Raw genomic sequence first — 15,488 nt, 5'->3', positions numbered from 1 at the left:
CTGATTTTGGACTGAACCTGCTAGGATGATCGGCAGCTGTGTCGAAGGTTTTCCAAACAACTTTCTCTGTAAAATGATGACTGATTGCTGATGTCTTTCCTCCTTGGCATTGTTAACAGACTCGAATGCTGCAAGCTTTTAGTTCATGAAGCTCCTGTCGCTCTAACATACAGAATCCGAGAGAGGTCTTGTCCACATGTTTTTGTTTTTTTGTTAACAGTGCTTTCTCTAAATAACGGCTTTTTCGAATGCAGTCTTTGGAGGAGACTGGATAGGATGATTAACAAGAATGTCAACAATTCCTGCATCAGTTTGCTAAGATAGAAAAACTCACAAACCATCCTAAAATTCAGCCCAGCTCTTCTTTCCGCTGACAAATGCTATAGACCTGTCTCTAACCAGCTACAGACCTGTCTCTAACCAGCTATAGACCTGTCTCTAACCAGCTATAGACCTGTCTCTAACCAGCTATAGACCTGTCTCTAACCAGCTATAGACCTGTCTCTAACCAGCTATAGACCTGTCTCTAACCAGCTACAGACCTGTCTCTAACCAGCTACAGACCTGTCTCTAACCAGCTATAGACCTGTCTCTAACCAGCTACAGACCTGTCTCTAACCAGCTATAGACCTGTCTCTAACCAGCTACAGACCTGTCTCTAACCAGCTACAGACCTGTCTCTAACCAGCTATAGACCTGTCTCTAACCAGCTATAGACCTGTCTCTAACCAGCTATAGACCTGTCTCTAACCAGCTATAGACCTGTCTCTAACCAGCTACAGACCTGTCTCTAACCAGCTACAGACCTGTCTCTAACCAGCTACAGACCTGTCTCTAACCAGCTATAGACCTGTCTCTAACCAGCTACAGACCTGTCTCTAACCAGCTATAGACCTGTCTCTAACCAGCTATAGACCTGTCTCTAACCAGCTATAGACCTGTCTCTAACCAGCTGTAGACCTGTCTCTAACCAGCTATAGACCTGTCTCTAACCAGCTATAGACGTGTCTCTAACCAGCTATAGACCTGTCTCTAACCAGCTACAGACCTGTCTCTAACCAGCTATAGACCTGTCTCTAACCAGCTATAGACCTGTCTCTAACCAGCTATAGACCACTCTCTAACCAGCTACAGACCTGTCTCTAACCAGCTACAGACCTGTCTCTAACCAGCTACAGACCTGTCTCTAACCAGCTATAGACCTGTCTCTAACCAGCTACAGACCTGTCTCTAACCAGCTAGAGACCTGTCTCTAACCAGCTATAGACCTGTCTCTAACCAGCTACAGACCTGTCTCTAACCAGCTATAGACCTGTCTCTAACCAGCTATAGACCTGTCTCTAACCAGCTACAGACCTGTCTCTAACCAGCTATAGACCTGTCTCTAACCAGCTATAGACCTGTCTCTAACCAGCTACAGACCTGTCTCTAACCAGCTACAGACCTGTCTCTAACCAGCTACAGACCTGTCTCTAACCAGCTTTAGACCTGTCTCTAACCAGCTACAGACCTGTCTCTAACCAGCTAGAGACCTGTCTCTAACCAGCTGTAGACCTGTCTCTAACCAGCTATAGACCTGTCTCTAACCAGCTATAGACGTGTCTCTAACCAGCTATAGACCTGTCTCTAACCAGCTATAGACCTGTCTCTAACCAGCTATAGACCTGTCTCTAACCAGCTATAGACGTGTCTCTAACCAGCTATAGACCTGTCTCTAACCAGCTATAGACCTGTCTCTAACCAGCTATAGACGTGTCTCTAACCAGCTATAGACCTGTCTCTAACCAGCTACAGACCTGTCTCTAACCAGCTACAGACATGTCTCTAACCAGCTACAGACGTGTCTCTAACCAGCTATAGACCTGTCTCTAACCAGCTACAGACCTGTCTCTAACCAGCTATAGACCTGTCTCTAACCAGCTACAGACCTGTCTCTAACCAGCTACAGACCTGTCTCTAACCAGCTACAGACGTGTCTCTAACCAGCTATAGACCTGTCTCTAACCAGCTACAGACCTGTCTCTAACCAGCTACAGACCTGTCTCTAACCAGCTACAGACGTGTCTCTAACCAGCTACAGACGTGTCTCTAACCAGCTATAGACCTGTCTCTAACCAGCTATAGACCTGTCTCTAACCAGCTATAGATCTGTCTCTAACCAGCTATAGACCTGTCTCTAACCAGCTATAGACCTGTCTCTAACCAGCTATAGACCTGTCTCTAACCAGCTATAGATCTGTCTCTAACCAGCTAGAGACCTGTCTCTAACCAGCTATAGACCTGTCTCTAACCAGCTACAGACCTGTCTCTAACCAGCTATAGACCTGTCTCTAACCAGCTGTAGACCTGTCTCTAACCAGCTGTAGACCTGTCTCTAACCAGCTACAGACCTGTCTCTAACCAGCTATAGACCTGTCTCTAACCAGCTATAGACCTGTCTCTAACCAGCTACAGACCTGTCTCTAACCAGCTACAGACCTGTCTCTAACCAGCTATAGACCTGTCTCTAACCAGCTATAGACCTGTCTCTAACCAGCTATAGACCACTCTCTAACCAGCTATAGACCTGTCTCTAACCAGCTATAGGCCTGTCTCTAACCAGCTACAGACCTGTCTCTAACCAGCTATAGACCTGTCTCTAACCAGCTATAGACCTGTCTCTAACCAGCTGTAGACCTGTCTCTAACCAGCTACAGACCTGTCTCTAACCAGCTATAGACCTGTCTCTAACCAGCTATAGACCTGTCTCTAACCAGCTACAGACCTGTCTCTAACCAGCTATAGACCTGTCTCTAACCAGCTATAGACCTGTCTCTAACCAGCTACAGACCTGTCTCTAACCAGCTACAGACCTGTCTCTAACCAGCTATAGACCTGTCTCTAACCAGCTATAGACCTGTCTCTAACCAGCTACAGACCACTCTCTAACCAGCTATAGACCTGTCTCTAACCAGCTATAGGCCTGTCTCTAACCAGCTACAGACCTGTCTCTAACCAGCTATAGACCTGTCTCTAACCAGCTATAGACCTGTCTCTAACCAGCTGTAGACCTGTCTCTAACCAGCTACAGACCTGTCTCTAACCAGCTATAGACCTGTCTCTAACCAGCTATAGACCTGTCTCTAACCAGCTACAGACCTGTCTCTAACCAGCTATAGACCTGTCTCTAACCAGCTATAGACCTGTCTCTAACCAGCTATAGACCTGTCTCTAACCAGCTACAGACCTGTCTCTAACCAGCTATAGACCTGTCTCTAACCAGCTATAGACCTGTCTCTAACCAGCTACAGACCTGTCTCTAACCAGCTATAGACCTGTCTCTAACCAGCTACAGACCTGTCTCTAACCAGCTACAGACCTGTCTCTAACCAGCTATAGACCTGTCTCTAACCAGCTGTAGACCTGTCTCTAACCAGCTACAGACCTGTCTCTAACCAGCTACAGACCTGTCTCTAACCAGCTACAGACCTGTCTCTAACCGGCTGTAGACCTGTCTCTAACCAGCTACAGACCTGTCTCTAACCAGCTACAGACCTGTCTCTAACCAGCTGTAGACCTGTCTCTAACCAGCTACAGACCTGTCTCTAACCAGCTACAGACCTGTCTCTAACCAGCTGTAGACCTGTCTCTAACCAGCTATAGACTTGTCTCTAACCAGCTACAGACCTGTCTCTAACCAGCTACAGACCTGTCTCTAACCAGCTATAGACCTGTCTCTAACCAGCTACAGACCTGTCTCTAACCAGCTACAGACCTGTCTCTAACCAGCTACAGACCTGTCTCTAACCAGCTATAGACCTGTCTCTAACCAGCTGTAGACCTGTCTCTAACCAGCTACAGACCTGTCTCTAACCAGCTATAGACCTGTCTCTAACCAGCTACAGACCTGTCTCTAACCAGCTACAGACCTATCTCTAACCAGCTGTAGACCTGTCTCTAACCAGCTACAGACCTGTCTCTAACCAGCTGTAGACCTGTCTCTAACCAGCTGTAGACCTGTCTCTAACCAGCTATAGACCTGTCTCTAACCAGCTATAGACCTGTCTCTAACCAGCTGTAGACCTGTCTCTAACCAGCTACAGACCTGTCTCTAACCAGCTATAGACCTGTCTCTAACCAGCTATAGACCTATCTCTAACAAGCTACAGACCTATCTCTAACCAGCTACAGACCTGTCTCTAACCAGCTATATACCTGTCTCTAACCAGCTACAGACCTGTCTCTAACCAGCTACAGACCTGTCTCTAACCAACTACAGACCTGTCTCTAACCAGCTATATACCTGTCTCTAACCAGCTACAGACCTGTCTCTAACCAGCTACAGACCTGTCTCTAACCAGCTATAGACCTGTCTCTAACCAGCTACAGACCTGTCTCTAACCAGCTACAGACCTGTCTCTAACCAGCTATAGACCTGTCTCTAACCAGCTACAGGCCTGTCTCTAACCAGCTACAGACCTGTCTCTAACCAGCTACAGACCTGTCTCTAACCAGCTATAGACCTGTCTCTAACCAGCTACAGACCTGTCTCTAACCAGCTACAGACCTGTCTCTAACCAGCTATAGACCTGTCTCTAACCAGCTATAGACCTGTCTCTAACCAGCTACAGGCCTGTCTCTAACCAGCTACAGACCTGTCTCTAACCAGCTATAGACCTGTCTCTAACCAGCTACAGACCTGTCTCTAACCAGCTACAGACCTGTCTCTAACCAGCTACAGACCTGTCTCTAACCAGCTACAGACCTGTCTCTAACCAGCTATATACCTGTCTCTAACCAGCTACAGACCTGTCTCTAACCAGCTACAGACCTGTCTCTAACCAGCTATAGACCTGTCTCTAACCAGCTATAGACCTGTCTCTAACCAGCTACAGACCTGTCTCTAACCAGGTCTATTGCTGATGGTTAATGACTTCTAAAATAAAAGTGAAACTGTAGATAAATTCCAGTCCTGCTTCCGACCCACATCACAGACCTGAAACAGTTCTGGTCAAAGTCTTAAATGACATTAGGTTGAATAGTGATTCTGGTCCAGTATCAGTTCTGGTTCTGCTGGATCTCAGGGCTGCATTTGATCCTGTAGATGACAGAATTCCGTTGGACAGGCTGGAAAACTTGGTTGTACTATCTGGAGTTGTCCTTAACTGGTTCCGGTCTTATTAAGAAGGCCAGAGTTACTTTGTTACAATCGGCAGCTATGAATCTGAGCGAGTGGCTATGACCTGTGGAGTACCCCAGGGATCAGTCCTTGGACCTTTTCTGGTCAAGTTCTGTCTGCTCCCTTTGGGTCAAATAATACAGAATTTTAACATCAATTATCACAGTTATGCAGACGACACGCAGCTTTATGTGTCTTTGTCACCAGATGACTGTAGTCCAGTAGATTTACAGTGTTTGAAGCACATAAACACCTGGATGACAGAATTTTCTATGATTAAATGAAGAAAAAACAGAGTATTCTGTTTGGTAACAAAGAGAAGCGGGTCATCGCTGGTAAACACCTGAGGCTCGGTCTCGACACATCTAACCAGGTTTAAAACATTTCTTTTCTCATGCGCCTGCAGGACATCAACACAGTAACTTTTAATTTATCTCACTCTAAAATATCTTAATATGATTTATGATATTATTGAGATTTTGCTGTTTGTGTTGTCTTTTATACTTTTTTGCACCATCTGCAACGCTTTTAATGTTTCATGTAAAGCATTTTAAATTGTCCCTCATAAAAGGGAATTTACAAATAACCTTACCTTACCTATTCATTCATCCATTTTCTTATGCGGACATGCTGGTGCAGTTATCTTTTAGCAAAACTAAGAAGATGGCCGCACCATATTTTCATCTGAACAAACACGTATTAGAGCAGATAAAAAATTATTAACATGATGTAAATATAAAACAATAAATGCTTAGTCTTCTTTCCGTTCCAGTTTCCCCCTCGAGTGACGGATAACCAAGTTCCTTAAAATCTGACCAGATTACGTGCGTAACCAGCGAAGGAGATGGACCAAACTGTCTTTCACGTAACGTCTTTGGACTGTTTAGGCAGCTGGGAGATAACCCAGACATGCATGTGGAGAACACACAAACTCTGCAGACACACATTCTTGTTCGTGTATAAGAATTAAAAATAAAAAATGAATGAAATATACTGGTTGTGTACCACAGGGTTCAGTCCTGGGCCTCTTGTTCTCTGGGCCTCCTACTCAGGTAGGCTGTGGAGGTTAAACCAGGTCATGTTGGTATGTTGGTACACAGAAAAGAACCCCTGAACACATCTGCCAGCGTGAAACAGAAATAGAAGAATAACTTTACCTCTGTGTCATCTCTGAAGGATGCTTATGTTCATCTTCAGCTTCCTCCATGTGGGTCTTCCTCAGTGGGACGGAACCAGTTTCAGTCTGGTTTAGTCATCGCTCTTAGGATTCCAACCTTAACATTGACTCAGACAGGAGATATTTTCCATGATGCTTTTTTATTTCCTCGGCAGGAGGAACGTCGCTTTATTCCTTCTCATCGTCGTCATATGGGACCCTCTGGCACCAACAGGCGGAAATGACTGGCAGCGGTTGCCATGGTGACCCCATTGATGATGGACTTTTGGCTGATGCTCATGCAGATGTTAACTCTGTGTGCTAACTCTCTGGTCTCTGGTTAGAGCTACTAGAACCTCTTTTTTTTACACATGTTCTCTGTGTTTGTATTAATTCTTTTAAAGTAATCTGATTGTTTAAAGTAATCTGATTGTTTAAAGTAATCTGATTGTTTGACCTTAGCGATGCCACAGGAGAGGACGTTGGACCCTTTAAACACTAAAACTATGAGTGCATAGACACGATCAAAAGACCGAGTCATCCTGCAGATCAGATGGTCGCTGACATTCAAAAGCAGCTGATAGATGAGCCTGAAACTGAGCTTTAACGTGTGCATGTGCTCCCGGAGGCGTGGCCTGTGGTCAGACAGGAAAACACCTTCAGCTTCCTCAGCATCGAGCACATGATCTGCAGCTCCACAGCAGATTAAACTCCGAACCTGGAGGACGTCTCCACGTCGTCTAGAGGACAGAACGGCAGGTAAACTCGTCTATCTGATCAGGCTGAAGCACGGTGTTGATAAATGATGGTGATAAATGCTGCAGTAAAACTTCTCATTTGATATAAAAAGTTATATACATATAGATGAAGCAACACAGATAAATATGTTGCTTCATCAGATACCCAGAAGCCTCGCTGCTGTATTAGCAGCACTTTGTTGCTGCTCAGCATCAAATAAGAGTTTCTTTCAGTGGAAATGTGATGAAGTTGGTTGGATATGTGAGAAATTTAACATTCAAAAGAACTAACACCTTCATGTTGGATTTAATCTGTAGTTTGGCTCTTTTTATTTCTGTCTCTCCTGTGAAACCCCAGATATAAATGCTTGCCTCTACCTTCCTGCCTGGGAGAAGGTTAAAACCATTAGAACTCGATGGAAACTTGCTGGTAGTGTGAAGTTTTAGCTGATTTGGAAGTAAAAAAAACCCTAAAATTAGCCGCTTCCTGTTGCCTGTTCGGTTAAAGCTTCACTTTCCACAAAACAAAGATATTTTTACATATTTGAGAGCTCAGACAGACGGAGAAGCAGGGAAGTTTTGGGGTGATTTTTTCAGCCACTGATGACATTTAACCGCAACCTTCTGTGGGAGATTTATGAGAAACAGAACTGTGTTACCTAAAGTTGCCTTGTGTAATAATGGAGGATGAAATCATCTGAAGCTACTTTAATGTTCCGAAAAGGGAAATGAGTCTGCGGCCAACGGTAGAAACAACAAACCGGGCCTGATGAAATACGTGATAAAATAAGAAAGATTCAGCATTTTCATACAGAAACAGTATTTCTGTACCCATCACTCCGCTCCTTTCTATCTCACCTGTTTTATTTGTACTTTTCCTCCCCTGCCAGGTTCAGCATTGCCACATCTGGACTGATTAATAATAATAATAATAATAATACTAATCTGTCTGGTAACACGAGGCGCACCGACCGCCGTTTGTGTTGTGATGCTGCACAGGAAGGGTTAAAAAAACAAGAAAGACACAGGTGTAAAGCACTTATAGCAAAATAAACAACAACAGCAGGTTTAAAACCACCCGGTGCATGAGGTGAAGCAGTCTGAGCTCATTTTAACCTGCGAACGAAGCCGACTCCACCTGCAGGCTGGCGGTGCAGATCTGGAAACGACTGAATCAGTTTGTTGACGTTCAGAAACCTTCGCAGTTTCCTCTGCTTCCTGTTTAGTTGCTTCATGTTGGCCAGTTTACGACTGGTCTGATCAACATGATTCAACACGAGGAGAAGAACCCCGTCTGCTTGGACAGAAACGAGTTCATCGGTTTCTGACACATGATGTGTTGTTCATGAACGAGTTGGCGCTAAGAGACGATTCTTTTTGTGACCAGAAGAACTGATTCCCGTCTACAGAGACTTGGATGTTTAGAAGGGATTTTATTTTAATGGGCACACCGTGCAGTCAGTTCTACATGAGGAAAAACCAGGATATTAAGTCAGGAAGGGTCTGGTAGAAGACGGGGAGGAAAGCGGTACAGAACAGCTCAGCGAGAGACTTTCAGGAAAAATAAAAGGAGAAATGAGTGAATTTATAGTGTTTCAATGCTCAGACCTGGTCTTCATTTGCTTCATTTGCTTTGTCTGGTTCTGTGTTCAGTTTGTTAGTTTCTTTTAAAGGTTTGATTAAAATATTAAAACAGAACTTCATGGAAAAATCCCCAAAAATAATGTCCTTATTATATAAAAACATAATTATTACCAGTAAACAAACAAACGCTTATAACTGCTAAGTTATGCTAAAGTAGAAGCTGGGAATGAATATAAACAAAGAATCATTCGGAAAGAGTCGAATCTCATGAACAGAGTCAAAAGAGACGAGTCCTGGAGAAGATCTGAACTTCCCATCGTGTGCACACGTGTGTTTATGTTGAGATAAAAAGTTCAGGATTATTACCAATAGCTGCGTTTCCATTACACCTAGAATTGTCCAAAAGCTAAATATCGCATTTAAAATGTGTTAATGGAAAACATTTACATTTAGAGAAAAATATCAAACATCACTGAAAGGTTTTTACGCTCTTATGCGGTGGGTTTTTCTTTTTTTTTCTCCTTCTTCTTTTTTCATAAAAGTGTGATGGAAAGACTTATATTTACGTGTCCCCAGATATGATGTGAGGGGTCATGTGACCAGTTCGTTTCTGGTAAAATGTGCATCAAACAGCAAATTTTGGTTTAGTCTTTTTTTTTTTTTTTTTAGTTTAGTTTATTTCAGTCACATATCATATTTACATCTTAAGAAAATGAAAAAAAGCTGTGGCTGAAAAGGTGCAGGCAGAAGCAAAGCTTATATTACACTGAACATTTTACCATTACAAGTAATTAAACAGAGGAGTTGAACAAGTAAAAAAAAAAATGCTGTAACAACTTTTATTTACAATTCCAATTTAATCTGTAGCCCTATTTATCAATTGAGGACTTATGCAATACTTTTTAGAAAACTGCCAAAGAACTCAGCCTCATTCCAAAACTGGATTCCTGCAACGGAGATACTTCTGGTTGGAATATTTTTCTCAGCTCTTGGTAAAGTAAATTTACATTGATCATGAAAATCACATTTGCTTTCAGGAACTGAAAAGAACTTTAGGATGCAATCAGGAAAGGCTCTTGTTTTAACTTTAAACAAACTGTATCGTTAGAAATGGTATAAATCAGCAGCTGTCGGCAACTTTAGAGTTTTAGAAAAGAAAACGAGGGATACAAAAAAGATGAAGCAAATTCTCCACATCAAGTAGAAAACCCCAAAATAACACGACGTGGCGGCTTTGATTACGCCGCAATTCCTGCAAAATCTCGTCAGCCGGGCGAGAATTAGCGAGAGCTGAGGCTCACGCGCTAGACGCTGTTCGATGGAAACACCCGCAGACTGAAACTGTTGGTCGAAACTTAGAAATATTGCTGCTATTTTGTGATGGAAACGCAGCTAGTGATGATGACGAAGGGCCGATCTTCATCTTCCTGAAACAGATGAAGCTGTTTAACATCAGATCTGCTAAACACACAGAAACATGAATCTACATTTAAATAAACAAGAGCACGTCTTCATGAACTCAATCCTACACTAGATGATGAAAACACTCCATTCTCAGTAGAAAATTAAACGATTGCATGAAAAGTCAGTAAACGAGTTGGTTTGTCCTGCAGAGTAAAAAGGAGCGATATCAGTGGACAACCGGACAGCCTGCCTCTGCTGGTTTGGGGTGGCATTCGACAGTCAGTCCGGTACTGGAGGTACTGGTCTGTGAAGTGGTTTCTAACTGGAGCGGGTCTTCTAGAGAGTTACTGGAGATGGCGGGATCGGTGATGATGAAAAGAAGAAGCCTGAGGTAGAACCTGGCATGCCCAGAGCTGAGATGTGGGACTGAAAACCCGGTGGACCGGGTCCGGGGGGGGGGACCGGGTCCGGCGGTGGGACCGGGTCCGGCGGGGGGACCGGGTCCGGCGGTGGGACCGGGTCCGGCGGGGGGGCCGGATCCGGCGGGGGGGCCGGATCCGGCAGTGGGGGACCGGGTCCGGCGGGGGGACCGGGTCCGGCAGTGGGGGACCGGGTCCGGCGGGGGGACCGGGTCCGGCGGTGGGACCGGATCCGGCGGGGGGACCGGGTCCGGCAGTGGGGGACCGGGTCCGGCGGTGGGACCGGGTCCGGCAGTGGGGGACCGGGTCCGGCGGTGGGACCGGATCCGGCGGGGGGACCGGGTCCGGCAGTGGGGGACCGGGTCTGCGGGGGGACCGGGTCCGGCGGGGGGGACCAGGTCCGGCGGGGGGACCGGGTCCGGCAGTGGGGGACCGGGTCTGCGGGGGGACCGGGTCCGGCGGGGGGACCAGGTCCGGCGGGGGGGACCGGGTCCGGCGGTGGACCGGGTCCGGCGGGGGGACCGGGTCCGGCGGGGGGGCCGGATCCGGCGGGGGGGCCGGGTCCGGCGGGGGGACCAGGTTCGGCGGGGGGGCCGGATCCGGCAGTGGGGGACCGGGTCCGGCGGGGGGACCGGGTCCGGCGGTGGGACCGGATCCGGCGGGGGGACCGGGTCCGGCAGTGGGGGACCGGGTCTGCGGGGGGACCGGGTCCGGCGGTGGGACCGGGTCCGGCGGTGGGACCGGGTCCGGCAGTGGGGGACCGGGTCCGGCGGGGGGGCCGGATCCGGCGGGGGGGCCGGGTCCGGCGGGGGGACCAGGTTCGGCGGGGGGGCCGGATCCGGCAGTGGGGGACCGGGTCCGGCGGGGGGACCGGGTCCGGCGGTGGAACCGGATCCGGCGGGGGGACCGGGTCCGGCAGTGGGGGACCGGGTCTGCGGGGGGACCGGGTCCGGCGGTGGGACCGGGTCCGGCGGTGGGACCGGGTCCGGCAGTGGGGGACCGGGTCCGGCGGTGGGACCGGATCCGGCGGGGGGACCGGGTCCGGCAGTGGGGGACCGGGTCTGCGGGGGGACCGGGTCCGGCGGGGGGACCGGGTCCGGCGGGGGGACCGGGTCCGGCGGTGGGACCGGGTCCGGCGGGGGGACCGGGTCCGGCGGGGGGACCGGGTCCGGCGGTTCAGGAGAACGGTGGGGGAGATTCCCGGTTACATAAAGATTGGAATAAAAGCCGGAGAGGAACTGCGAAGGGAATGTCCGTTTGCGTTGGTGACTCACAGGCTTAATATCACTGCAGCTCACTTTAAACAGAAACCACAAACTTCCTATAGGTAGTAGCGGTTCATCACTTCGGGGTTGTCATGGCAACGATCGCAAACTCTCAGCTGTGATTGGTGAGAAAGTTGGTTGGAAACATCAGAACCGGATTTTTCCAGCAGACTTCACCCACGTTGAACCCGTCAGAGACGACTCTGTGAAAAATAACTCGTAAACACTCGAATGTGCTCTGAGGATGAGGAGAAAGCTGAAAGAAACACGCCAGATCCTCTGCATGTGACCACTAACTTCCTGTTTCCGGCCAGACGGTGAAGCTGAACGTGTCGCAGCATCCAGACCACAGTCGCAGCAGCCTGTGAGACGGTGAGTTTAACTTCCGCGCCTTCCTGTTCTTCGTCTAACATTTTCACCGTGACGCAAACAGGAACGACTGTTCTCCAGGTTCAGCTGAAGCTCGTCAGGATGTCGTCCAACCAGAGCGCAGGAGGGGAGTGCATCATTAACGATCAGATGGGACCCTTCACCGTCCTCTACATCATCCTCCTCGTCGTGGGCCTTCCTGGAAACCTGCTGTCACTGTGGGCCTTCATCCACTGCCGCAGACCTCAGGTAGGACTGCAGCTCATGTAGTATCGGACTGAGGACCCGGAAATTCAACCAAACACAGGAGTAGAAAAGACAGCAGGTCCTTTAGAGCCAGGCGATGAGTCTGATGAGACTGGGCTGGTCGTCAGGAGCAGAGGTCAGGAATCAGGCAGTGGTCGGTATCCAGAAGCAAACGGGGCTTCTCAAGGCGACAGATGTGGTTCCGGGTCCAGAAGCAAGGCGTGGGTCGACATCCAGACGTCCAGAACAGGCAGAAGGAATCCAATCAGGACAAGAGGGGAGATCCGAGACTCTAAGCTGGTTGGGAATCTGGAAGTCAGTCAGAGAATGTGGGATTTCAACCAGGCAGGAAGCTGTGCTGAAGATCTGGCAGGTAAGGAGAGGACGAGGTTATATCGTCTGGAGAGCAGGTGGTGATTTGGGAAAGTCAGGTGGAATGAGTTGTTCTGATGGTCAGACTGGAAACCATGGCAGGAAACAGAGTGGGAGATAATCCCAGGTGAACTGGATCCACTGGTTAACCCGGCAGAGAACATGACGGCCAGGAGACGAAGCAGCTCAAGGTTTTATGTGAAAGGGAACTTGAGATGAAGATCATTAAGAGGGGAAATGCAAGTCACATGACCTCATGAAAAACCAACACAACAACAAATAGTCCACAAAAAGTGGGAAAGGTACCAGCATATCTGCTCAGACCGGACCATGTTTTTGGGATCCTTCTGTTGGGGTCCCAGTCTTACAGATCCGACCCAAAAGGGCGGCGCTTGCCATGCTGCCATCAGATGATTGGTTGAAAGAGTCACTTCCTGTTCCCGTGTCCCCTATTTAATACAACAGAAACGACTTAATGGACACAGGTGGGATGTGTGATTTGACATTCGTCTGGTTCTGTTGCCATAGAAACAGAGCGCCAGCGTCTACATGGTCAACCTGCTGGTGGCCGACATCCTGCTGCTGATCGCTCTGCCGTTTAAGATCCTGAAGGACCTGGGAGCGGCGCCGTGGAACCTCATGGTGTTCCACTGCCAGGCCAGCGCCGTCACCATCTACATCAGCTTGTATGCGTCCATCACCTTCCTCGCCTTCATCATCACTGACCGCTACCTGCAGGTAGAGTTGACTGTTGTCCAAACGAGAGATGGACTCGGTGGTAGTGGTTTTACAGTCGTGTTTTTCCTGCAGGACCGCCAGACGGTGCGCTCCCTGAAGCTTCAGGAGGCCAGCTTCGCGTGGCTGCTGTCCATGGTCATCTGGATGCTGCTGCTGCTCATCATGGTGCCCAACATGGCCCTGCCAACACAGCAGGTCAAGGTACCCGCTCCACGCTTCTTCTTCCACAGCAGATCAGGAGAGGCGGGCTGGTTTGTGTTTGTAATGGACTGAGCTGAATGTTAAAGCCAGAAAAGAACCAAACCTGCCTGATGAAAAACAACTTAAATTCCACCGTTATCATTTTCAACCCTAAAATATCACAGTTGTATCGTTCCCACTGCAAAGTCTACTATCATGCATGCCGGTTTATGTTCCTCCTAAGAGACTGGTGAATGAACTGTTGTGAATCAGTGTCCCACTGAGAAAACCTTCCGTTGTTCCCTTCAGGTGCAACGTTATCTCAGCTGTTCCTCCCTGAAGGTGGGCATCAGCCTCCACTGGCACGCTCTGACCATCTTCCTCTGCACGGCGCTGTTCCTCAACACCTCCGCCGCCGTCCTCATCTCCAGCGGTCTGGCTCTCAAAAGCCTCCTGCGCAGTCGCTGTGACCCTATACTCTGGGTGGACGCCAAGCGGGTGGTGGTGAGCGTGGCGGTCATGGCGCTGGCCTACATTCTTAGCTTCGTTCCCTACCATGCAGTGCGGACGCCGTACACGTTAGCCCAGGCCAAAGTCATCAAGGACTGCCAAACCAAGAGGGAACTGTTTCTGGGGAAGGAGTCGACACTGCTGCTGAGCGTGCTGCACATCTGCTTCGACCCGGTGCTCTTCTTCCACCTCGATGCTCCGTTCAGAGAGATAATCCGGAAGATATTCCCCTGCAGGGGAAAGCAGGCCGACAGTGATGCAAAGGAAATCATGCTGCAGATATCGCATGCAAAGCAGGATACCGCGGTCTGACCACAGATCTTCTGAATGGGGAAGAATGCTGCAGACTGAGTTTGCACAAATATTAACAGACTGCAAGCCTACTAAGGCCTCCTCACAACCTCAAATGTGGACCAACAGTTTTTGTGTTGACAGATTTCCGTTTCTTCATAGTTTTAAGACGACAAAATACTCATTTATGCACAAAATATATATAAATCTGCAATTCCAGGAGTAGGTTTATGATATTCAGCTCCTTGTTTGGACACTTGTTTTACATCTTTAAGTGCATAAATTTGAGCTGGTTCATAAAATAAGCTAAAACAGGAAGTGTTGTGACAGTCCATTCATGATATTTAAGACTCTAAAGACCATTCTCGGCTTTCCTTATTGATCACATGATTTTCATCTTGGTGATGTTCGTGGTGGTAAAAAAAACAAAAAAAACAGGCTAGCTGCTAGCGGCTCGGACGCTACAACTAGCTGCTCCTCTGTATCTGGATGTTTCAATCAGCTTCCTGATGATGAATTTCATCCTCCGGACTGCCTGCTGACCCTGAATGATGAGATAAATGTGTTTCTGCATCAGATACTCTGAAGCCTCCTGGCTGTATTAGCAGCACTTTGTTGCTGCTCAGCATCAAATGGAGTTTCTTTCAGTGGAAATGTGATGAAGTTGGTTGGATATGTGAGAAATTTAACGTTTACTGTGTTGTAAATGCAGATATGGATACGAGAGTTCCTGTGTTTTATTTTCCATTATTGTGACAATGTTCCAATGTTTTCTCATAGTAACGTTAACTCCTAAATAAAACATGGAGACGTCCCTCATTTCTACATCATGTTAATGTTTCTGAAGAGGAAAAACTTCCCACAGCTGGAGGTCTGATTCCCATCCTGCCACCAGACACTAGGTGCGTTGCCATTATACATAGAGTTGTGCAAAAACTAAATATCACAAAACAAACAAACAAAAAAAAAAAAAAAAAACACAAATGGAAACACCAACAAGTCTCAAATATAGCTGAAAAGTTTTTATGCTGTGATGTCGTGATGAAACATCTTGCAAAA

The 15,488-nt window shown here is 47.8% G+C and overlaps 1 protein-coding gene across 1 annotated transcript; it reads left to right on the top strand.

Moving 5' to 3' along the window:
* Nucleotides 1-10,344: 10,344 nt before the first annotated feature.
* Nucleotides 10,345-14,450, top strand: gpr171 (G protein-coupled receptor 171; the record flags this gene model as incomplete). Its single annotated transcript, XM_079246090.1, has 6 exons — nucleotides 10,345-10,430; nucleotides 12,038-12,095; nucleotides 12,174-12,341; nucleotides 13,239-13,448; nucleotides 13,521-13,649; nucleotides 13,938-14,450. The coding sequence occupies exons 3-6, from the start codon at nucleotides 12,195-12,197 to the stop codon at nucleotides 14,448-14,450; spliced, it is 999 nt and encodes a 332-aa protein (XP_079102216.1). The 5' UTR covers nucleotides 10,345-10,430; nucleotides 12,038-12,095; nucleotides 12,174-12,194.
* Nucleotides 14,451-15,488: the final 1,038 nt, after the last annotated feature.

The sequence above is a fragment of the Telmatherina bonti genome (assembly GCF_933228915.1).
Source record: "Telmatherina bonti genome assembly, chromosome: 9".
NCBI lineage: Eukaryota > Metazoa > Chordata > Actinopteri > Atheriniformes > Telmatherinidae > Telmatherina > Telmatherina bonti.
This window is presented reverse-complemented; position numbering and strand designations above follow the sequence as displayed.